Source organism: Poecilia formosa, unplaced genomic scaffold, assembly GCF_000485575.1.
Source record: "Poecilia formosa unplaced genomic scaffold, Poecilia_formosa-5.1.2 Scaffold200, whole genome shotgun sequence".
NCBI classification, from domain to species: Eukaryota; Metazoa; Chordata; class Actinopteri; order Cyprinodontiformes; family Poeciliidae; genus Poecilia; species Poecilia formosa.
In genome coordinates this window covers 390,784-415,164 of record NW_006800139.1, presented here as the reverse complement: position 1 = coordinate 415,164, position 24,381 = coordinate 390,784, and the positions used below count along the sequence as shown (strand labels likewise).

General features: G+C 40.4%; 1 protein-coding gene across 1 annotated transcript in view; it reads left to right on the top strand.

The window, feature by feature from the left end:
• The window catches only part of lama5 (laminin, alpha 5), a 94,752-nt gene that overhangs the window by 54,600 nt on the left and 15,771 nt on the right, over positions 1 to 24,381 (top strand). Inside the window, exons 37-62 of the mRNA XM_016679032.1 lie at positions 43 to 183; positions 1,323 to 1,484; positions 1,560 to 1,667; positions 1,750 to 1,833; positions 2,359 to 2,589; positions 2,730 to 2,843; positions 2,917 to 3,047; positions 3,134 to 3,214; positions 3,299 to 3,513; positions 4,203 to 4,303; positions 4,954 to 5,137; positions 5,613 to 5,753; positions 5,851 to 6,002; positions 6,968 to 7,078; positions 7,372 to 7,483; positions 7,565 to 7,735; positions 8,313 to 8,509; positions 8,589 to 8,705; positions 9,738 to 9,892; positions 9,996 to 10,125; positions 11,366 to 11,468; positions 21,047 to 21,160; positions 22,172 to 22,354; positions 23,345 to 23,487; positions 23,580 to 23,762; positions 23,855 to 23,994. Coding sequence (XP_016534518.1) covers positions 43 to 183; positions 1,323 to 1,484; positions 1,560 to 1,667; positions 1,750 to 1,833; positions 2,359 to 2,589; positions 2,730 to 2,843; positions 2,917 to 3,047; positions 3,134 to 3,214; positions 3,299 to 3,513; positions 4,203 to 4,303; positions 4,954 to 5,137; positions 5,613 to 5,753; positions 5,851 to 6,002; positions 6,968 to 7,078; positions 7,372 to 7,483; positions 7,565 to 7,735; positions 8,313 to 8,509; positions 8,589 to 8,705; positions 9,738 to 9,892; positions 9,996 to 10,125; positions 11,366 to 11,468; positions 21,047 to 21,160; positions 22,172 to 22,354; positions 23,345 to 23,487; positions 23,580 to 23,762; positions 23,855 to 23,994 — 3,704 coding nt within the window. The remainder of the gene's footprint in view (positions 1 to 42; positions 184 to 1,322; positions 1,485 to 1,559; positions 1,668 to 1,749; positions 1,834 to 2,358; positions 2,590 to 2,729; positions 2,844 to 2,916; positions 3,048 to 3,133; positions 3,215 to 3,298; positions 3,514 to 4,202; positions 4,304 to 4,953; positions 5,138 to 5,612; positions 5,754 to 5,850; positions 6,003 to 6,967; positions 7,079 to 7,371; positions 7,484 to 7,564; positions 7,736 to 8,312; positions 8,510 to 8,588; positions 8,706 to 9,737; positions 9,893 to 9,995; positions 10,126 to 11,365; positions 11,469 to 21,046; positions 21,161 to 22,171; positions 22,355 to 23,344; positions 23,488 to 23,579; positions 23,763 to 23,854; positions 23,995 to 24,381) is intronic.

Genomic DNA, 24,381 nt, shown 5'->3' with positions numbered 1-24,381 from the left:
GTGTGTGTGTGTGTGTGTGTGTGTGTGTGTGTGTGCGTGTAGGAGAACGTCCAGGGCTCCCGATGCGATCAGTGCAGGATCGGTACCTTCCACCTGGACCCTACCAACCCGAAAGGATGCACCAGCTGCTTCTGCTTCGGGGCCACCGACCGCTGCCAAAGCTCGGACAAAAGACGGATAGAGGTGGAACAGATTTACGTCCTGATCCGGGATCAGCTGAATCGAGGCGTTTCTGCCAACTGACTGTCATGTAGCTAACAGGAGATGAGAAGCGGGATCCGTTTCTTCTTTCTGTCATCTTCTGTAATTAGATGTGGCATTAAGGATTTATGAACATGGATGTGTTGAAACATGAAGACGCTGGTTTCACTCGCGCTGTTCCAGCGTTCCCCTCAGACCTGCAGCCTTCTGTCAGATGAGATTATTGATTATTCAGTTTAGTTTATTGATTATTGGCTATCCTGTTTGGCATCAACATTCCCATTTTAGAGGAACTAAGCCAGGATTGCCTTACGTCAGTCACATCCGGATAGAACTGATTCATCTTTCTCACACATCCGTAAACGTTGTAAATGGCGGCCATCTTGGTAGGCAGCTTCTCTGATAACAACAAATGCAAGCTTAGAACTATCTCTCGCCTCGTTCCTAACTTATAAACCATATAAGTTTATTAGAACTATTACTTGGTAATTTCTGAGTACTCTCCTCTCCTCTGTGTAATACTAAGATAAATATCAGTGATATGTATCGTATTACTTATCTGCTGAACTAGCAAAATTAGCTTAGCTTATGTAGCTTTTATCTGCTAGTTAAGGCGGCCATGTAGCCTACGTATTTGTTACTACGTGTATTTACTCTACCAGTCACCAGAACCTTGTTATTCGCACAGAGTTTGTACGTCCTTTACAAATCGCCCAAACATTGATTGTGTCCGTTCATGGATGACAGGCCGTGAAGCTCCTCCATGTTGAACTCTTTCTTCCTGTTCACCAGGTAGTGAGGTCAGAGGCAGCTTGTCCACATTGTCTGAAATATTTTCCTTCTCCGTCTCATACGGGTCGATCCATTGTGTTCCTATATCTTTCCACATATGTTCTTTTTGTTGGTCTTGAAGCCATGCTTTGACTGGGCTTTCCTACCAAGATGGCGCTGATCGCTGCCGGTCCAGACTTGTGGAAAGTATGAATAGATCAGGTGTTTCCAGTCTGGGAGAGTTTCCATCCTCCAACCTTTAGATGCATCTTTTCTCTGAGTCCTGGTAGACTTTGATTTGTTTCAGGTGTGTAGGTGTTGTTAAGTTTTCTCCTGGGTTATTTCTGCAGATCATGGACATGGAGGGCTGGGTGCTCCTCGGGGCAGACAGACAGGAAGTACCCGTGACGGTGTATCCTGATCAGGATCTCACAGAGGCCGACCTCAGTGATGTGCCCGATGTCTACCAGGACCTCCACTGGCACGCACCCAAGACGTACTTGGGAGACAAGGTACCAGTAGACTGTCCATTTAGATCAGTTGAACTAACTGGTTTTATTTTAGATTTTTACTTCTCGTTCCTCCAGGTTTCGTCTTACGGCGGTTCCCTGCGGTACCGACTTCACACCCAGACCATGAGAGGAGACGCTCTGCCTCTGCCAGCTGAAGCCTCTCGACCCGACATTATTCTCAAGGTGCGAAACACCCAACCGGGTTGGACCGCAGCATCCAAACGGCACATTAATTAATGCCTGTGTTTGTTCCTGTGGCCTGTAGGGGAACCAGATGACCCTGGTGTTTATGGAGAGAGAATACTCGGCGCCTGAAGACCCTCACCTGGGAATTGTTCACATAGTTGAGGTAAGGCCACCAAGTAAAATAAATCTAATAAATAGACAAAAACAGGACTCGCATTGTTTTTAAGATGCATTAGGCTTTATGTGGTTGTTAACCCTTTGCTCTGAATCCATGTTGAGTCGTTTAGATTTTGAATAAAAATTGTCCCAGAATGAGGAACCCACATGCGATCCTCATTTGCCCATATTTACTTGATAACTGAAGGAAGATTAAAAGATTTGAACTAATTTACATGTGAATGGGTCAATGATTGAATGCAATTTGAAGTGCATTACAGTGCCATACAGATACAGGCCATTTACCACAGAGAGCAGAGTTATTCGCTCTAGTTTTGTCTGTCAGTCAGTATGTTATAATCTACTGGACCAATGCAGCCCTGATGCTCAGTAAAGCTAATATTTTTAAACCCCTATGCTTCTGTTTCTAGGATCTAATATCCCCACAGTTCCTCCATATGTTGGGAAACTGCATCGATATGACTCTAAACCCCTTCATCATCTTCTTCTTCTGTTTTTCCTGTCATTACAGGGAAGCTTCCGTCATTATCGGACTGGCAACCCTGTCTCTCGGGAGGAGTTGATGATGGTTTTGGTCAACCTGGAGTCTCTCCAAATCCGAGCCCTTCACTCTCAGTCGGCCCACTCCGTGTCGCTCCACGGTGCCGTGTTGGAGGGAGCGGCGGACCTGACCTCAGGCCGCCATGCTAACAATGTGGAAATCTGCATGTGTCCGGCCAATTACCGGGGAGACTCTTGTCAGGTGAGGAACTGGACTGGATGTCAGGAAACGATTTCTGTCCAACATAGATTGTCCAAGAAGTCTCTTTTTTTCTTGGATTCAACTCTGCAAACTTAAGCTTAAATGTTTCCTAGATGCTTGATGTTCCTTTCTGCCTGTAGAAATGTGCTCCAGGTTACTACAGAGACACCATTGGACTCTTCCTGGGAAAATGTGTTCCCTGTAACTGTAACGGACACTCGGACCAGTGTTTGGATGGATCTGGAATCTGTCTGGTGAGTTTCACTGACCTTTCTCAAAGCTTCTTGACTTTTTTAGACTCTAAACTCCACTCTCCATGCTTTCCAGAGTTGTCAGCACAATACAATTGGAGACCACTGTGAGAGCTGCAGGGGAGGGTTCCTCAGCAACAACAGCCTGGATGGACAGGCCGTGTCCTGCTCCAGTTGTCCCTGTCCGCTCAGGGCTCCATCCAACAAGTCAGCCTTCCTTTTACACTCTGAGCTGCTGTTTTTTCACTCTTACTGAGTTTTCCAGGAACTCATCCTGCTCTACCTGTGTGCAGCTTTGCAGAGGGCTGCGTGCAGAGGAGTGACAGGATGCAGTGTCTGTGCATGCACGGCTATGCTGGACCAAACTGTGAGAGGTAATCATAACTTCTCCTTAAATCAGCGGGAAAACACACATTCTGGGTTCTTTCTCGTTTGTAACTTTGTGCCCTGTTACTCAGGTGCGCCCCTGGTTTCTATGGCAACCCCATGGTTCTGGGCAGCAGGTGCCAGCCTTGCCACTGCAACGGCAACACAGACCCCAACATGCTGTTCACCGACTGTCACCCTCTGACTGGAGAATGCCTCAGCTGCATGCACAACACGGCTGGACCCCACTGCGACATCTGCGCTCCTGGTTACCATGGAGATGCGATACACGCCAAAAACTGCACCAGTGAGTTCAGCTTCAGGCTAACATATAATCCAAAGAACTTACTTTTCTCTGGAAACAAATCATCATGCAGGACTCAGTATCTGTCTGTTTTAAAGGCTAGCTCAGTTGGTAGGCGTGAATATTTCAATCTCTGGGTCGCATGTTGAGCTCCACGTTGGGTGCCAATTTGTTGAGAGTTGGGTGTGGAAGATCACAGAATTTGTGATTTATTATTTTTGTAAATAAAGCAGAAAGGACTCAGTACCTTCCTGCTTTACTCAGGCCTGCAGATAGGCTAGCTTAATCAGTAGAGCATGAGTCTTTTAATCTCAGGGTCGCATGTTCGAGCCCCACGCTGGGCGCCAATATGTCAAGAGCTGAGCGAAGCAAATTACAAAAGGAATTACATCACAGAGGACTTGGCATCTGTCTGCTTTAATCAGGCCAACAACAGCAGAAATCTCTAAAACAAAAAACCTTTCATGCCAAACTGGCATTTTCATATTAAAGTTTGTCATATAATGTGTGTGGGGAATTCCCCACCAGTTGGTGTAATTTTCTATCACTGCTCATGGCCTTCAATAGACGAAGCACGCTGGACTCTTACGTCTGTTTCCTATCAACCTATATGAGTTTTGGCCAAGAGGCAGCAAAAAGTACAGCACAAAAAATTACACAGTTAAAAGAAAACGACTCCTTTTGTGATGCAGAATGCAACTGTTCTCCATGTGGAACCGAATCCTGCAACCCACACACGGGACAGTGTCGCTGTAAACCCGGAGTCACCGGACCGCTCTGTGACCGCTGCCAGGTAGGATCCAGTTTTAAGATTCTGACCATTTTCTGTGGATTTTACAGTGTAGTCTATGAATTTTAACACTTTCTGTTTCTGTTTGCTCACTAAGTTGGGTTACTTTGTTCTGATCAAGTAAAAAATGGAACCATCTTCTAAGTGATGGTGTTTAAACACAATGTCACTTTCTATCAGCGCCCATTGTTTGCCTCTGCACTGCAAAAACACATCTTACCAAGTATTTTTGTCTCATTTCTTGTGCAAATGTCTAAGTACATTATAAGACAAAACTAGCTTAGAGGTGACTTTTCAGTAAAATATAGGAGCTTGTTTTAAATCAATAATTCTTGGATATTGATCAAGTAAAAGTACTAAGTCCACTGACAGATTCTTTCACTGATAATGTGAGAAATGTCTTGTTATAAGGGAAAATAATCTGCCAGTGGAACTAGGATTTTTATTCAGTATTTGAGAATTATTGACTTAAAACAAGTTCATAATTCGTTTTGTCTGATTTCAAGTGTGATAACATGTTTGCACAAGAAATTAGACAAAATTATCTGGTAAGACGTTTTTTGTTGTGTTCCTTGTTCAAAAAACTGATGAACAAGGAAAACGTTTGCGTAACTTTCCATCCCGCCTTCATCTGGTTGTGTTGGTGTTCTAAGGACGGGTCGTTCGGCTTCAACTCGTGCTCCGGCTGTCGTCAGTGTGAGTGCGAGGCCTCGGCGGCGCTCATCCAGCCGTGTAACCCTCAGAGCGGTCAGTGCGCCTGCCAGCCTGGGGTCAACGGACCGAACTGCAGGCAGTGCGCTCCCGGACACTGGGACTACGGACCGGACGGCTGCAAGAGTGAGTGTGCCACCTGGGCTGACGTTACCGTCACATGTCACTGTTTCTGCTTTAGTTGCAGCAGCTGACTGACTCCTTGATTGGAGTGTTTTGGCTTTTTGACCATTTTATTCCACTTTATCACAAACATTGTCATATCTATGCTAGGTCCAAGGCTGCTTGGATGGAATTATTGTGCTATTAAGCTTCTGGTTCTGGTTTGCTCTGCATCCAGAACCAAACATGGAGAAGCAGCATTCAGCTTCTATGCACCACAAACAGTTGAAACTCTAAATCTAGACAAGCAGCACCTGCTTAGAGCTGCTTTTGAAACGTCATAAATGAAACACTGACCAACATTTTAATGACAACACAATGTAATGCTTTAGTTGTTGATTTTTGTGTTGTTTATGATGTAAAGCACTTTTAACTGTGTTGTTGCTGAAATGTGTTTAAATTTGATTGGTTGATTGAACTGATCTGTGGGTCATTCTAGGGTGTGACTGTAACGGAGGCCGCTGTGACCCCCGGACCGGTGAGTGCCGCTGTCCAAACGGGATGACGGGCAGGCAGTGTGACGCCTGCTTGGAAAGGTACAGCGTCCCTGTGGAGGACCGGCACGGCGTGCACTGTGAAGGTGAGTAAATCACACATACCTGCGGACCGAGGATGGAAACCGGAGGGTTAATCGCTGACGGAGCGCGTCCTGTGGGCGTGTGTGTGTGGACACTCAGTGTGTGACAGCTGCGTCATCGTGCTGCTGGAAGATCTGGAGAGATTGGACGGCGACTTCAGCTCCGTGTCGCAGCAGCTGAGGAACCTCAACACCAGCTCGATGGCCTGGGCTCAGCTCGTCAGCCTCAACAAGTCCATACAGGACGTCGCTGTGAGTCGAAACGCACAAGCCAAACATTCGCTTCAAAGAGCTGGAACGTGTGTTTGGTGTGAAACACGATGATGAACTGAATGAAGATACTAAATCTAAGAAGTTGAATCAGATATTGCTACCAGACCAAACATGCATCCTGGGTAAAATGTCTCCAGACTTTGAGGGAATTGTTTTATGGCTTTTATTGTGACTGAATAAACAGAAAATTTTATTTTTCTGACATTGTTAAACTTAGAAATCCCTCAAAATCAACTTACTTATTGGCAATTTTTTTGTTTTATCGTCTTTGCTTTTCTGTCATCATCACATCCTTGTCTTTGTAGCAGATCAGTAAGTTTTGGTTGAGAAGTTGACGCTGCTCCATCATGCAGCGCTATTAAGGTGATAATTTAAGGAGCTTGTTGAGTGTTTATGTTTCAAAACAAAACTACATGCCGTGCATTTTTCATCCCACACCGGACTCTTTTTGGGTCGTTTCTCTTTCCCATTGTGGTATGGCCGCCATCTTTAATCCTGTTATAATCTAACTCAGTTTAAGGATGACCAGCAGTGCCCTCTGCTGGATGGAGACCAAACTACAACACTAAAAGACAGTCTAAGCAGGCGTTATTAGTTGATCGATTGTAACTAATTTTAATCTAATCGATAATTTCGATAAATTATATCGAAATTATATTATATTATATCGATAATCGATAAATTATCGATAATCGATCATTTATCGTTAAGTCAACTCTTTGCAGCCCTTGTCTTATGAAACCTGCAGCTAAGCATGGTAGTGCATTAGTTTTTTTTTTTAATGTTGCTGATTTTTAAATCAGTTCATAAAGGTGGGCTCTCTAATAAGGTTCCCAATTAAAGGTTGGCAACATGCTCAGTGTAAGATCAACACATCTTCACCAAATGAACAGGTTTGGCTGTTTGTGTGTTTTTGGTGTTTAATTTAAATGTCTGGATTCCAGCTCGCCATCGAGAGCTACAACAACACGCTGGACGAAAGCAGGAGTCGGGCCGACATGCTGGACATGGACATTGCGACCATCAAAGCTGACATTGATGATTTGCACAGAAAGGTCAGAAACACACACATTCAAGCCTCATGTTCAGTTAATATTGCTTAAATTATAGTCTTGATGATTTGGCAAATTAAAACATTTTAAGTTTAAGTTGTTTTCGTATTTTTATTGTAAGTTTCTGAGAATAAACAGCTCCACATTTCGTTTTCCTTTAGATAATAAAGTAAGATTAATCTAAAAATTTTGGCTGCAAACTTTTTTTTAGCAGAAATTTACTCTTCTTTATTTATTTGTTTTTTCTATCTACAATGGCCCTAATTCGCAGTCGTAACATTCTGTGGTGTTTTCAGGCAGGAGTAATGACAGGCCGGGTCGGTTTGCTAGATGACAGCACCTCCCACACCCACAGCAGGGCAGAAGATCTGCTGAGATTCATTAACAACATCAGCATGGACATAAACGGTGAGAGAAACACCTGTTTATCCCCAAACACGGCCGCAGACGGCACCGGACTGTTTGACGATCGTCTGCTTCTGTCTGCAGCGACGCTGCGCTTGGCGAACCTGTCCCGAAACGAAACGGAGGGCGATCAGGATGTGGAGGGGCAGGAGGCGAAGATCAGGGAGGTTCAGGCCATACTGAGGGAGATGAGGTACAGGAGCTGCGTGGGTCAGAAGAAACTGGCAGATAAGGAGAAAAACGAAACAGAGAAATGTAAGTTTATCATCTGAGCCCCTATCCACAGTTACTAAGGCTGTAACTAATGGTTATTTTTAGTAATCAATTTTTCTATCAATTATTTTGGCAATTATTCAAATTAGAAAAATTGGCACATTCTACATATTTTTCATATGTAGAATGAAAAATTCTACATATGAATCTTTTCATGTATTATTAAAAATACATGAAAAGATTCAAACAAATAATTCAAATCCTTTTTTTTTAAATAAGTTATTGCCTAAAATTCAGTAACTTATAATTGTTTTTCAGAAGTTTTGGGGAAAACATTTTTACAGGATGTAGCTGTTTTTATATTAAATCCAAAATGTGTAATATAGTTTAATGTTATAGTAGTTTAATTACTGCTCTGAATGTGCTGTTTTTTGTAGTAAATTTCCTTTTTTAGAGTCTGTATGCTCCAGGTAACGATTAATATATTACTAAAATAGTTGGCAATTTTTTCAAGAATCGATTAATTGCTATTAACTCGATTAATCGTTTCAGCTGATCATTTTGAGCTAAAATATTGTGAAAATTATGTCCAGTAAATCCCTCTGTATGTATGTGTTAGTATTGGATCGTGTTATCAAGGAGCTGGCAAACCGTCAGCAGGAAAACGTTAACTTGACGAAGGCCATCAGGGACCGTTTGCACCGCTTCACCTCTGAAATGATAAACCTGCGAGACGCTCTGAACGAAGCTGTGAACAACACTGCCAGAGCCGCAGAACTCAACAGCGTCAATGAGAAAACTCTGGAGGAAATCAACGTGAGAAATCTGATAAAACAAAGACTGTGTGTGAGTGTGAGTGAGTGCATCTGATGTCCGCTGTCTCTGTTTCCCTCAGAGGAAGATCGAAGACTTGTTAATGAAGCAGAAGGAAGTGAACGACACCCTAGAAATGGCTGTTGCTGATGTCACTCAAGTCAACACTGCGGTTCAGATGCTGCAGGAGTCCAAAGAGGTAAGAAGAAGTCAAAATACATAAATATTTAACGAGCTTGTAGTTTGATGCACTCTAACAGGGAGCTTCATATAATTGGCTATTTGTAGTCAAGATTCAGGAATATTATGTTGAGTGCTATAAAAACTATCAGGTTTTCCAACTCTGAAAATGTTTACATTCATTTCATTTTAGATATATTGCAGTTGTGCACAGCTAGTATTTTAAAAGTGGTTCTGAGAATTTCAGAATTGCCCCCAAAAATATCCAATCTGTGTCACTAAGCTAAACTGGATACTGCCTAGAAAGTCCGGTTAATTTGGGAAGTTGCGGACGTGTAACCGGACCAAAGAAGTGAAGTCTGGTAAACCTCAGTCTCAGTTTAGTTGAAGTGAACTCTGGTGTGAGTTATGCAAACACCAAGCGGACCAGAGATCACTCCAAAAGCAGGAAGTGGACTATAATGCATGCCGTTCTGGGTAAATGCAACCAAAGCAAACGTGTTAGCCTAGCGCTAGCAGGAGATATGACTTGTGGTCTTTAACCAAAGACAAAAGAGAAGCAACCACTAAAATCTGATGCAACTCCATTTTGTTTACTTTTTGAAGTAAAAAGTTGCACTCAGTGTCATCTTCAGAGGTTTTCATGTCATTTCCTTCAGTGGTTTTTAATGCAGCGCCCCTATAGGTGAGGAGTTGAACAGGTTTTTTGATTAGTTTGGTTGGTTTGACTCTGCAGTGGAACAAATGTTGCAACTTTGGTCCCCAGTCGAACCGAGTATAGCGGACTATCAAGTGTGAAAATAACTTAAGTTTCCATCCAAGGACAGATGAAGAACTAACCACTTTAGAGAGTCATTTATTCCATTATTTAAACTTGAGTAAGTTTGTAAGTTGAGAGTATTTTTTTCTAACAAATAACCAGCTGGAAACCTCATTGTTCTACAACCTTAACATTGGATCGATTGTTCTTGGTTCCAAACTGCTTGTTCGTGAGTGGTTTTGAATACCTGGAGCAGACCCTGAATTTATCCCTCTAAAATGTATCTGTCAGGAATATGAACATCTGGCGGCACAGCTAGATGGCGCCAATTCACCTTTGAAAAAGAAGGTGCAAACATTTGCTGCAACCAACACCTTAATCCCCCTTGTGGAGGAGGCAGAGAAACACGCTGAGCTGCTTAATGCCTTAGCTATGAACTTGACCAGGTAGGGATCTTCTGTGTATCCAGCTAAAACTTCCCTGTTAGACAGAGAATTGATAAATGGTTCCAATAAAACAACGTTAATCTGTGATGTGTTGCTCCTACAGTTTGATTGCAGAGACCAAGAAGGATTCATCTGTGGATTTAACAAAAGCCTACAACAATGTTGTCAATAACATCACTGCAGCAGAACATGCTGCAAAAATGGCTGAGAAGGCTGCAAATGACACTCTAGAGGTACACACACACACACACGCGCGTGCATTTGCATTTTCCTCCATGTTAGCACTTTGTTTCAACTTCATTTTAGTAACTAAATTTATGCCTAACCCTAAAATAAAACATAATTTACACCATACATCTAACCAGAAGCGTGTAGTAACTTTTTTTTTTAAAGTAGTTTTACTACATCATACCTACACTTTCACCTGAAATATTGCTACTCTTGAGTAACTATTAACTATTATAACTAGTAGCTATTTATTTCACTGAATGAAGAACAAACACATTTTAACTAAAAATACAAGACACAGAAACCAACAGTTTCAGCTAAATTGAGAATTCTTGCTAGTACACAAGCTTTGCTGTTTTAATGATGTTTTCCATCTGCTGCGCTTGTTGTGCCATTTTGAGGTTCAAAGATACAGTAAACTCTGGAAGTACTTTGACATAGATATATTACCAAGTTTTGTATTGGAAAAAAATAGATTTTGAAATATTCGTCTGCATTAATTTGTTATTTTGTAAATATGTTTGTGTATAGTCTTTCATTATAGCCTTTAAAATACCAGGATTAGCACTTTTTTTCCCCAATGAGGTCATTTTAAAAATCAGATTTTATTACCAGTTACTCAGTACTTAAGTAGCCTTTTTACCAAATATTATTTTTTTACTCTTACTCGACTTTGGTCTTCATAAGACCCATCAGTCCTCAGATGGTGAGTAAATATACCCAAAAGGTCCTAAAAATACAGCAAGACAAGTAGACACACACACACACTTGTATTTCTTTCCATATTAGGACTTCCATATTGGGAATGAACTTTCATTCATTTTAGTAACTAAATTTATACCTAACCATAACTGCACCTAAACATTTTTCACACCGTATGACTAACTCAGGGTTTCCAAAGTGCGGCCTGGGGGCGATTTACGGCCCTTGGTCTTATTTTGTTTGACCCCCAACTGCAATTCTAGACTGATACACATATGGCTACGTGCAGCACAGATGGTTGATCCAGATGGAGCCTTTTTTTGAGTAAACTCTGAAAATCAGGGTCTTCTCAAGTAGGACCCAACATTGGTCCCCATAAGACCAATCAGTCCTCTGATGGTGATTGAATATACCACAATGGTCCTAGAAATGCAGCATAACAAGTACATACACACACGCACCTATTAAAAAGCCTTTTTAAAAAGATACATGGGTTCTTTTTAAAAGTATGTAAATATCTAGTTTTGCTTTAAATACTTTTAGAATATAAAGAACCAGGATCTTGGACAGTCAGCAAGCGCTCTGAAGAACCACAGCATGGAACTGCATGGAGAAGTCCAACAGATGAACGATGAACTCAACAACAGTAAATGCAGTGTTTCTGAATCAAAATTAAATACATTTTCATCTTCTGCTATAAATTATGACCCAGTTTTCAGAATCTGAAGTGGTGAACTTGATTTTTCTGTCTGACAGCCCTGAAGAGAGAGCTGGAAGAAGCTCAGAAACGGCTGAACAAAGCCAAGGCCAAACACGATCAAGCCGTGAAGGATTTGGCAGAAATTCAGAAAAGCCTNAGCTAATATTTTTAAACCCCTATGCTTCTGTTTCTAGGATCTAATATCCCCACAGTTCCTCCATATGTTGGGAAACTGCATCGATATGACTCTAAACCCCTTCTTCATCTTCTTCTTCTTCATCTTCTGTTTTTCCTGTCATTACAGGGAAGCTTCCGTCATTATCGGACTGGCAACCCTGTCTCTCGGGAGGAGTTGATGATGGTTTTGGTCAACCTGGAGTCTCTCCAAATCCGAGCCCTTCACTCTCAGTCGGCCCACTCCGTGTCGCTCCACGGTGCCGTGTTGGAGGGAGCGGCGGACCTGACCTCAGGCCGCCATGCTAACAATGTGGAAATCTGCATGTGTCCGGCCAATTACCGGGGAGACTCTTGTCAGGTGAGGAACTGGACTGGATGTCAGGAAACAATTTCTGTCCAACATAGATTGTCCAAGAAGTCTCTTTTTTTCTTGGATTCAACTCTGCAAACTTAAGCTTAAATGTTTCCTAGATGCTTGATGTTCCTTTCTGCCTGTAGAAATGTGCTCCAGGTTACTACAGAGACACCATTGGACTCTTCCTGGGAAAATGTGTTCCCTGTAACTGTAACGGACACTCGGACCAGTGTTTGGATGGATCTGGAATCTGTCTGGTGAGTTTCACTGACCTTTCTCAAAGCTTTTTGACTTTTTTAGACTCTAAACTCCACTCTCCATGCTTTCCAGAGTTGTCAGCACAATACAATTGGAGACCACTGTGAGAGCTGCAGGGGAGGGTTCCTCAGCAACAACAGCCTGGATGGACAGGCCGTGTCCTGCTCCAGTTGTCCCTGTCCGCTCAGGGCTCCATCCAACAAGTCAGCCTTCCTTTTACACTCTGAGCTGCTGTTTTTTCACTCTTACTGAGTTTTCCAGGAACTCATCCTGCTCTACCTGTGTGCAGCTTTGCAGAGGGCTGCGTGCAGAGGAGTGACAGGATGCAGTGTCTGTGCATGCACGGCTATGCTGGACCAAACTGTGAGAGGTAATCATAACTTCTCCTTAAATCAGCGGGAAAACACACATTCTGGGTTCTTTCTCGTTTGTAACTTTGTGCCCTGTTACTCAGGTGCGCCCCTGGTTTCTATGGCAACCCCATGGTTCTGGGCAGCAGGTGCCAGCCTTGCCACTGCAACGGCAACACAGACCCCAACATGCTGTTCACCGACTGTCACCCTCTGACTGGAGAATGCCTCAGCTGCATGCACAACACGGCTGGACCCCACTGCGACATCTGCGCTCCTGGTTACCATGGAGATGCAATACACGCCAAAAACTGCACCAGTGAGTTCAGCTTCAGGCTAGCATTAATCCAAAGAACTTATTTTTCTCTGGAAACAAATCATCATGCAGGACTCAGTATCTGTCTGTTTTAAAGGCTAGCTCAGTTGGTAGGGCGTGAATATTTCAATCTCTGGGTCGCATGTTGAGCTCCACGTTGGGTGCCAATTTGTTGAGAGTTGGGTGTGGAAAATCACAGAATTTGTGATTTATTATTTTTGTAAATAAAGCAGAAAGGACTCAGTATCTTCCTGCTTTACTCAGGCCTGCAGATAGGCTAGCTTAATCAGTAGAGCATGAGTCTTTTAATCTCAGGGTCGCATGTTTGAGCCCCACGCTGGGCGCCAATATGTCAAGAGCTGAGCGAAGCAAATTACAAAAGGAATTACATCACAGAGGACTTGGCATCTGTCTGCTTTAATCAGGCCAACAACAGCAGAAATCTCTAAAACAAAAAACCTTTCATGCCAAACTGGCATTTTCATATTAAAGTTTGTCTTATAATGCGTGTGGGGAATTCCCCACCAGTTGGTGTAATTTTCTATCACTGCTCATGTCCGTCGATAGACGAAGCATGCTGGACTCTTACGTCTGTTTCCTATCAACCTATATGAGTTTTGGCCAAGAGGCAGCAAAAAGTACAGCACAAAAAATTACACAGTTAAAAGAAAATGACTCCTTTTGTGATGCAGAATGCAACTGTTCTCCATGTGGAACCGAATCCTGCAACCCACACACGGGACAGTGTCGCTGTAAACCCGGAGTCACCGGACCGCTCTGTGACCGCTGCCAGGTAGGATCCAGTTTTAAGATTCTGACCATTTTCTGTGGATTTTACAGTGTAGTCTATGAATTTTAACACTTTCTGTTTCTGTTTGCTCACTAAGTTGGGTTACTTTGTTCTGATCAAGTAAAAAATGGAACCATCTTCTAAGTGATGGTGTTTAAACACAATGTCACTTTCTATCAGCGCCCATTGTTTGCCTCTGCACTGCAAAAACACATCTTACCAAGTATTTTTGTCTCATTTCTTGTGCAAATGTCTAAGTACATTATAAGACAAAACTAGCTTAGAGGTGACTTTTCAGTAAAATATAGGAGCTTGTTTTAAATCAATAATTCTTGGATATTGATCAAGTAAAAGTACTAAGTCCACTGACAGATTCTTTCACTGATAATGTGAGAAATGTCTTGTTATAAGGGAAAATAATCTGCCAGTGGAACTAGGATTTTTATTCAGTATTTGAGAATTATTGACTTAAAACAAGTTCATAATTCGTTTTGTCTGATTTCAAGTGTGATAACATGTTTGCACAAGAAATTAGACAAAATTATCTGGTAAGACGTTTTTTGTTGTGTTCCTTGTTCAAAAAACTGATGAACAAGGAAAACGTTTGCGTAACTTTCCATCCCGCCTTCATCTGGTTGTGTTGGTGTTCTAAGGACGGGTCGTTCGGCTTCAACTCGTGCTCCGGCTGTCGTCAGTGTGAGTGCGAGGCCTCGGCGGCGCTCATCCAGCCGTGTAACCCTCAGAGCGGTCAGTGCGCCTGCCAGCCTGGGGTCAACGGACCGAACTGCAGGCAGTGCGCTCCCGGACACTGGGACTACGGACCGGACGGCTGCAAGAGTGAGTGTGCCACCTGGGCTGACGTTACCGTCACATGTCACTGTTTCTGCTTTAGTTGCAGCAGCTGACTGACTCCTTGATTGGAGTGTTTTGGCTTTTTGACCATTTTATTCCACTTTATCACAAACATTGTCATATCTATGCTAGGTCCAAGGCTGCTTGGATGGAATTATTGTGCTATTAAGCTTCTGGTTCTGGTTTGCTCTGCATCCAGAACCAAACATGGAGAAGCAGCATTCAGCTTCTATGCACCACAAACAGTTGAAACTCTAAATCTAGACAAGCAGCACCTGCTTAGAGCTGCTTTTGAAACGTCATAAATGAAACACTGACCAACATTTTAATGACAACACAATGTAATGCTTTAGTTGTTGATTTTTGTGTTGTTTATGATGTAAAGCACTTTTAACTGTGTTGTTGCTGAAATGTGTTTAAATTTGATTGGTTGATTGAACTGATCTGTGGGTCATTCTAGGGTGTGACTGTAACGGAGGCCGCTGTGACCCCCGGACCGGTGAGTGCCGCTGTCCAAACGGGATGACGGGCAGGCAGTGTGACGCCTGCTTGGAAAGGTACAGCGTCCCTGTGGAGGACCGGCACGGCGTGCACTGTGAAGGTGAGTAAATCACACATACCTGCGGACCGAGGATGGAAACCGGAGGGTTAATCGCTGACGGAGCGCGTCCTGTGGGCGTGTGTGTGTGGACACTCAGTGTGTGACAGCTGCGTCATCGTGCTGCTGGAAGATCTGGAGAGATTGGACGGCGACTTCAGCTCCGTGTCGCAGCAGCTGAGGAACCTCAACACCAGCTCGATGGCCTGGGCTCAGCTCGTCAGCCTCAACAAGTCCATACAGGACGTCGCTGTGAGTCGAAACGCACAAGCCAAACATTCGCTTCAAAGAGCTGGAACGTGTGTTTGGTGTGAAACACGATGATGAACTGAATGAAGATACTAAATCTAAGAAGTTGAATCAGATATTGCTACCAGACCAAACATGCATCCTGGGTAAAATGTCTCCAGACTTTGAGGGAATTGTTTTATGGCTTTTATTGTGACTGAATAAACAGAAAATTTTATTTTTCTGACATTGTTAAACTTAGAAATCCCTCAAAATCAACTTACTTATTGGCAATTTTTTTGTTTTATCGTCTTTGCTTTTCTGTCATCATCACATCCTTGTCTTTGTAGCAGATCAGTAAGTTTTGGTTGAGAAGTTGACGCTGCTCCATCATGCAGCGCTATTAAGGTGATAATTTAAGGAGCTTGTTGAGTGTTTATGTTTCAAAACAAAACTACATGCCGTGCATTTTTCATCCCACACCGGACTCTTTTTGGGTCGTTTCTCTTTCCCATTGTGGTATGGCCGCCATCTTTAATCCTGTTATAATCTAACTCAGTTTAAGGATGACCAGCAGTGCCCTCTGCTGGATGGAGACCAAACTACAACACTAAAAGACAGTCTAAGCAGGCGTTATTAGTTGATCGATTGTAACTAATTTTAATCTAATCGATAATTTCGATAAATTATATCGAAATTATATTATATTATATCGATAATCGATAAATTATCGATAATCGATCATTTATCGTTAAGTCAACTCTTTGCAGCCCTTGTCTTATGAAACCTGCAGCTAAGCATGGTAGTGCATTAGTTTTTTTTTTTAATGTTGCTGATTTTTAAATCAGTTCATAAAGGTGGGCTCTCTAATAAGGTTCCCAATTAAAGGTTGGCAACATGCTCAGTGTAAGATCAACACATCTTCACCAAATGAACAGGTTTGGCTGTTTGTGTGTTTTTGGTGTTTAATTTAAATGTCTGGATTCCAGCTCGCCATCGAGAGCTACAACAACACGCTGGACGAAAGCAGGAGTCGGGCCGACATGCTGGACATGGACATTGCGACCATCAAAGCTGACATTGATGATTTGCACAGAAAGGTCAGAAACACACACATTCAAGCCTCATGTTCAGTTAATATTGCTTAAATTATAGTCTTGATGATTTGGCAAATTAAAACATTTTAAGTTTAAGTTGTTTTCGTATTTTTATTGTAAGTTTCTGAGAATAAACAGCTCCACATTTCGTTTTCCTTTAGATAATAAAGTAAGATTAATCTAAAAATTTTGGCTGCAAACTTTTTTTTAGCAGAAATTTACTCTTCTTTATTTATTTGTTTTTTCTATCTACAATGGCCCTAATTCGCAGTCGTAACATTCTGTGGTGTTTTCAGGCAGGAGTAATGACAGGCCGGGTCGGTTTGCTAGATGACAGCACCTCCCACACCCACAGCAGGGCAGAAGATCTGCTGAGATTCATTAACAACATCAGCATGGACATAAACGGTGAGAGAAACACCTGTTTATCCCCAAACACGGCCGCAGACGGCACCGGACTGTTTGACGATCGTCTGCTTCTGTCTGCAGCGACGCTGCGCTTGGCGAACCTGTCCCGAAACGAAACGGAGGGCGATCAGGATGTGGAGGGGCAGGAGGCGAAGATCAGGGAGGTTCAGGCCATACTGAGGGAGATGAGGTACAGGAGCTGCGTGGGTCAGAAGAAACTGGCAGATAAGGAGAAAAACGAAACAGAGAAATGTAAGTTTATCATCTGAGCCCCTATCCACAGTTACTAAGGCTGTAACTAATGGTTATTTTTAGTAATCAATTTTTCTATCAATTATTTTGGCAATTATTCAAATTAGAAAAATTGGCACATTCTACATATTTTTCATATGTAGAATGAAAAATTCTACATATGAATCTTTTCATGTATTATTAAAAATACATGAAAAGATTCAAACAAATAATTCAAATCCTTTTTTTTTAAATAAGTTATTGCCTAAAATTCAGTAACTTATAATTGTTTTTCAGAAGTTTTGGGGAAAACATTTTTACAGGATGTAGCTGTTTTTATATTAAATCCAAAATGTGTAATATAGTTTAATGTTATAGTAGTTTAATTACTGCTCTGAATGTGCTGTTTTTTGTAGTAAATTTCCTTTTTTAGAGTCTGTATGCTCCAGGTAACGATTAATATATTACTAAAATAGTTGGCAATTTTTTCAAGAATCGATTAATTGCTATTAACTCGATTAATCGTTTCAGCTGATCATTTTGAGCTAAAATATTGTGAAAATTATGTCCAGTAAATCCCTCTGTATGTATGTGTTAGTATTGGATCGTGTTATCAAGGAGCTGGCAAACCGTCAGCAGGAAAACGTTAACTTGACGAAGGCCATCAGGGACCGTTTGCACCGCTTCACCTCTGAAATGATAAACCTGCGAGACGCTCTGAACGAAGCTGTGAACAACACTGCCAGAGCCGCAGAACTCAACAGCGTCAATGAGAAAACTCTGGAGGAAATCAACGTGAGAAATCTGATAAAACAAAGACTGTGTGTGAGTGTGAGTGAGTGCATCTGATGTCCGCTGTCTCTGTTTCCCTCAGAGGAAGATCGAAGACTTGTTAATGAAGCAGAAGGAAGTGAACGACACCCTAGAAATGGCTGTTGCTGATGTCACTCAAGTCAACACTGCGGTTCAGATGCTGCAGGAGTCCAAAGAGGTAAGAAGAAGTCAAAATACATAAATATTTAACGAGCTTGTAGTTTGATGCACTCTAACAGGGAGCTTCATATAATTGGCTATTTGTAGTCAAGATTCAGGAATATTATGTTGAGTGCTATAAAAACTATCAGGTTTTCCAACTCTGAAAATGTTTACATTCATTTCATTTTAGATATATTGCAGTTGTGCACAGCTAGTATTTTAAAAGTGGTTCTGAGAATTTCAGAATTGCCCCCAAAAATATCCAATCTGTGTCACTAAGCTAAACTGGATACTGCCTAGAAAGTCCGGTTAATTTGGGAAGTTGCGGACGTGTAACCGGACCAAAGAAGTGAAGTCTGGTAAACCTCAGTCTCAGTTTAGTTGAAGTGAACTCTGGTGTGAGTTATGCAAACACCAAGCGGACCAGAGATCACTCCAAAAGCAGGAAGTGGACTATAATGCATGCCGTTCTGGGTAAATGCAACCAAAGCAAACGTGTTAGCCTAGCGCTAGCAGGAGATATGACTTGTGGTCTTTAACCAAAGACAAAAGAGAAGCAACCACTAAAATCTGATGCAACTCCATTTTGTTTACTTTTTGAAGTAAAAAGTTGCACTCAGTGTCATCTTCAGAGGTTTTCATGTCATTTCCTTCAGTGGTTTTTAATGCAGCGCCCCTATAGGTGAGGAGTTGAACAGGTTTTTTGATTAGTTTGGTTGGTTTGACTCTGCAGTGGAACAAATGTTGCAACTTTGGTCCCCAGTCGAACCGAGTATAGCGGACTATCAAGTGTGAAAATAACTTAAGTTTCCATCCAAGGACAGATGAAGAACTAACCACTTTAGAGAGTCATTTATTCCATTATTTAAACTTGAGTAAGTTTGTAAGTTGAGAGTATTTTTTTCTAACAAATAACCAGCTGGAAACCTCATTGTTCTACAACCTTAACATTGGATCGATTGTTCTTGGTTCCAAACTGCTTGTTCGTGAGTGGTTTTGAATACCTGGAGCAGACCCTGAATTTATCCCTCTAAAATGTATCTGTCAGGAATATGAACATCTGGCGGCACAGCTAGATGGCGCCAATTCACCTTTGAAAAAGAAGGTGCAAACATTTGCTGCAACCAACACCTTAATCCCCCTTGTGGAGGAGGCAGAGAAACACGCTGAGCTGCTTAATGCCTTAGCTATGAACTTGACCAGGTAGGGATCTTCTGTGTATCCAGCTAAAACTTCCCTGTTAGACAGAGAATTGATAAATGGTTCCAATAAAACAACGTTAATCTGTGATGTGTTGCTCCTACAGTTTGATTGCAGAGACCAAGAAGGATCCGTCTGTGGATTTAACAAAAGCCTACAACAATGTTGTCAATAACATCACTGCAGCAGAACATGCTGCAAAAATGGCTGAGAAGGCTGCAAATGACACTCTAGAGGTACACACACACACACACGCGCGTGCATTTGCATTTTCCTCCATGTTAGCACTTTGTTTCAACTTCATTTTAGTAACTAAATTTATGCCTAACCCTAAAATAAAACATAATTTACACCATACATCTAACCAGAAGCGTGTAGTAACTTTTTTTTTTAAAGTAGTTTTACTACATCATACCTACACTTTCACCTGAAATATTGCTACTCTTGAGTAACTATTAACTATTATAACTAGTAGCTATTTATTTCACTGAATGAAGAACAAACACATTTTAACTAAAAATACAAGACACAGAAACCAACAGTTTCAGCTAAATTGAGAATTCTTGCTAGTACACAAGAATTCTTTGCTGTTTTAATTATATTTTCCATCTGCTGAGCGTGTTGCGCCATTTTGAGGTTCAAAGATACAGTAAACTCTGGAAGTACTTTGACATAGATATATTACCAAGTTTTGTATTGGAAAAAAATAGATTTTGAAATATTCGTCTGCATTAATTTATTTTGTAAATATGTTTGTGTATAGTCTTTCATTATAGCCTTTAAAATACCAGGATTAGCAATTTTTCCCCCAATGAGGTCAATTTAAAAAACAGATTTTATTACCAGTTACTCAGTACTTAAGTAGCCTTTTTACCAAATATTATTTTTTTACTCTTACTCGACTTTGGTCTTCATAAGACCCATCAGTCCTCAGATGGTGAGTAAATATACCCAAAAGGTCCTAAAAATACAGCAAGACAAGTAGACACACACACACACTTGTATTTCTTTCCATATTAGGACTTCCATATTGGGAATGAACTTTCATTCATTTTAGTAACTAAATTTACACCTAACCATAACTGCACCTAAACATTTTTCACACCGTATGACTAACCCAGGGTTTCCAAAGTGCGGCCTGGGGGCGATTTGCGGCCCTTGGTCTTATTTTGTTTGACCCCCAACTGCAATTCTAGACTGATACACATATGGCTACGTGCAGCACAGATGGTTGATCCAGATGGAGCCTTTTTTTGAGTAAACTCTGAAAATCAGGGTCTTCTCAAGTAGGACCCAACATTGGTCCCCATAAGACCAATCAGTCCTCTGATGGTGATTGAATATACCACAATGGTCCTAGAAATGCAGCATAACAAGTACATACACACACGCACCTATTAAAAAGCCTTTTTAAAAAGATACATGGGTTCTTTTTAAAAGTATGTAAATATCTAGTTTTGCTTTAAATACTTTTAGAATATAAAGAACCAGGATCTTGGCCAGTCAGCAAGCGCTCTGAAGAACCACAGCATGGAACTGCATGGAGAAGTCCAACAGATGAACGATGAACTCAACAACAGTAAATGCAGTGTTTCTGAATCAAAATTAAATACATTTTCATCTTCTGCTATAAATTATGACCCAGTTTTCAGAATCTGAAGTGGTGAACTTGATTTTTCTGCCTGACAGCCCTGAAGAGAGAGCTGGAAGAAGCTCAGAAACGGCTGAACACAGCCAAGGCCAAACATGATCAAGCCGTGAAGGATTTGGCAGAAATTCAGAAAAGCCTAAACTCCACTTCAAGTAAGCACTTAAAACATTTTAAAACATTTCTGGAATTACAAAGATTAAATCAAGGTTCATGCATTGGAAAAGCTCTGAGACAGAATGATGCAACACCAGGTTAAATGTGAATCAAATGGGCTCTTCAGGTTACTTTTAGAATGTTTGATGTGAAAAATAACTATTTATTGATTATTTATTGGATTAACCAATTAATAATTTGATAGCAAAATGTGCTTAATAGGATATATTTTTGGTTCAGTTTTGGCTTAATTACTGTTCTTATTGTGTTCTTTCAGCAAATAGACTTCCAGTTAACAATTAATCGATTACTAAATTAGTTGACAATTATTTCAATAATTGATTCTTCCCGTTTAACCCATTTATTTTTTTTTGCCTTGCATTTTTTTTTTAAAAACCTTTAGTTTTTGGTTTACAATAGTTTTCAAGTTTAAAAACAAAAAGACAAACAAAACAAAAAATCTTACTAAATTTGTTTAAACTATTACATTATCATGTTGGTAAAAATAGCATTACCATATTAGTTTTTATTAAAAATATTACATTTTTCTGACTCTCAATTTTTTTTTTGTTTTACTTCACAATTTTGGCCCACAAGACAAAAAGTTTGGACACGCTGGCTTAGACTATTCTTCCTGGGGTCCGCACCGCAAATATTACAATGAAATCACACTTACATACTTTTTTAATCATTACAAAAATACATCACAAAATACCTTAAAACACATGAACAAAATCAAAACACAGAAATACCAACCAACCACCTGAACAATATCTGAGATAAATTAAAAAGAAACAGTAACAATCTTCACTTAATGTATAAATTAATTTATCTCATTAACTTGCATATTATAGATTTTTTAAACATTGTTTTTAAACTTTACATGATCACCAATTAATGTAATATTTCAGTATCAAATTGCTCTGTACATGTTTTTTGCAGAGCGTTAATTCTAGGCCTAATAACGTTGCTCATTTGCTTTTTTTGTTCTGTTTTTTTTTTATTTGCAGATGTGACTCAGGAGATCAATGAAGCAAAAACTGTGGCGAATAAAGCAAACAGCACAGCCACTGACGTCAACAACATGTTGCTCCCCATTAAAAAGCAACTGGACCAATGGCAACAAGCTTACGGTGACACCAACTCCACGAGCAATGACATCAACAAGGCCCTGATCAACGCCAGCGAAACGGGTGGGAATACTGCAAAAATTATTTTAGTACTTGGTTTTAGTAATTTTTTTGCCCTTTACATAAATCTGGAATGGCATAAGGAGCTGCAAATTGCTCTTCAAATCGTCCACATTACTTTTAATAATTATGCCTAGAAATGATAAAGAACCAACTAATACTTTTGAAGGTAGATATAATAAACAAAACAGCCCCTAGCAGTTTTACTATTTTTTTATTGCATAATAACATTAGATTATCACAACAGAATAACACTAAAATTACCAGTAGTATTTTTGCATCAATTTTCCTTTTCAGTAGGATGTTTCTTTTTTACCAGTTTCCAGAAACAGTAAAAACAGAATGGTAGTTCTAAAAAAAGAAATGTTAAGTAAGAAATTAATAATAAATTGTTTTACTCAATTGATGACCCATTATTGAATATTTAATAAAAATGAAAGGGATGCATTTATTATAAAAATGTATTCTTAAAATCTCACATTGATTTAGGCTTCAATTACAATTGAATTATTGTACCCTAGCCCCTAGTCAGTTACAGAATCAATAAATAACCTGTCAGTAATCAAATGATTGAGTAAGGAAACAAAACTAAGGCTGCAACTAACTATTATGTTTGTAATCGATTAATCTATTGATTACAAAATAATTTTTATTCTGACTATTAATCAATCTGATTAAAAAAAACAATCCAGTTAACTTCACTTACAAATAAATTGAAATATGAAAAAAGAAATGATTACAATTCTTATTTTAAATAAGAAAATAAACATTTTATTGCCTAAATGGCAACAACATTCCTTCAGTGAATGTAAGGATGCATCTGCAGCTAAATACTTGCAGCATGTAATGTATTTTATTAATCCAATTAATCGTTTTAAGCAAACACGAGAAGTTTAACGATCAACTACTTCTAGACAAATTGCTGATTTTAATTTTATTAAACAAATATCTCTGAAACTTACATTACCTCAAATAATGTTTTTTCATTCTTAGTTCAAAAGCTGGAAGAACACATCCCAACGTTGCTGAAGAAACTTGACGATTTGCAGAATTATTCCGTCCAAATGCCAAACATTTCTGAGAACATCAACCGGATCAGGCAGCTCATTCAGGAGGCGCGCAACACTGTCAACAAGGTGCATACTTTTCTGTCCAAAACTCAAAGTATCTACACATTCCTTCAAAGTCTGGACTTGATTCCAAAGGTAACCGGCTGTTTCCCCTCCAGGTGAGCGTGTCCATGAAGTTTAACGGGAAGTCGGCCGTTCAGGTGCGTACTCCTTCTAACCTGGCGGACCTGGCTGCATACACTTCCATGAAGCTGCACATCAGCCCATCTCAGCCAAAGCAGAGAAAACGTTCCACCGCTGATTCAAACACACAGTTTGTCTTCTTCTTCGGCAATAAAAATGTATGTCCTACAACAGCAACTCAGAGGGACATTTTATGACTGGGAGGGACAAATGTATGTTATTTTTATAATCATGTCTGCTGTATTTGTAGTCCAATAAGGAGTTTTTGGGCATGGTGTTGGAAGGGAAGAAGCTAAGCTGGTATTTCAATGTTGGAGAAGAAACTATAAAGGTGATATCGTCTCAGGATGCCAAAACTGATGGAACATTCAACAGAGTTGATTTGGAAAGGTAAGAGTTTTAACCCTTTCTAACAATGATTTATAGTCAGGCTGCAACTATCAATTACTTTAGTAATCGATTAATCGGATAACCACACAGGGCCATACAGGTTTAAATTTTTCCTCCGTTATGCGGAGGAAAAACTACATTTTGTGTTTACTTGTGTTGACCTTGACTAATATTTAAATTGCTTTGATGTTCTGAAATACTTTATGGCAACAAACATGCACAAAAGCTTATCACACCACTGAGTCGTTATTTTTCAGAAACTGTAAGCATGTAGTTAATGAATATATATTTACTGGGAATGGAGCCCTGAGGAACCTCATATGTGATTCTTTTTTCCCCTTGGATTTCTATCAAATGACAAAAAGTCATTTGATAGTTAGAAATGAG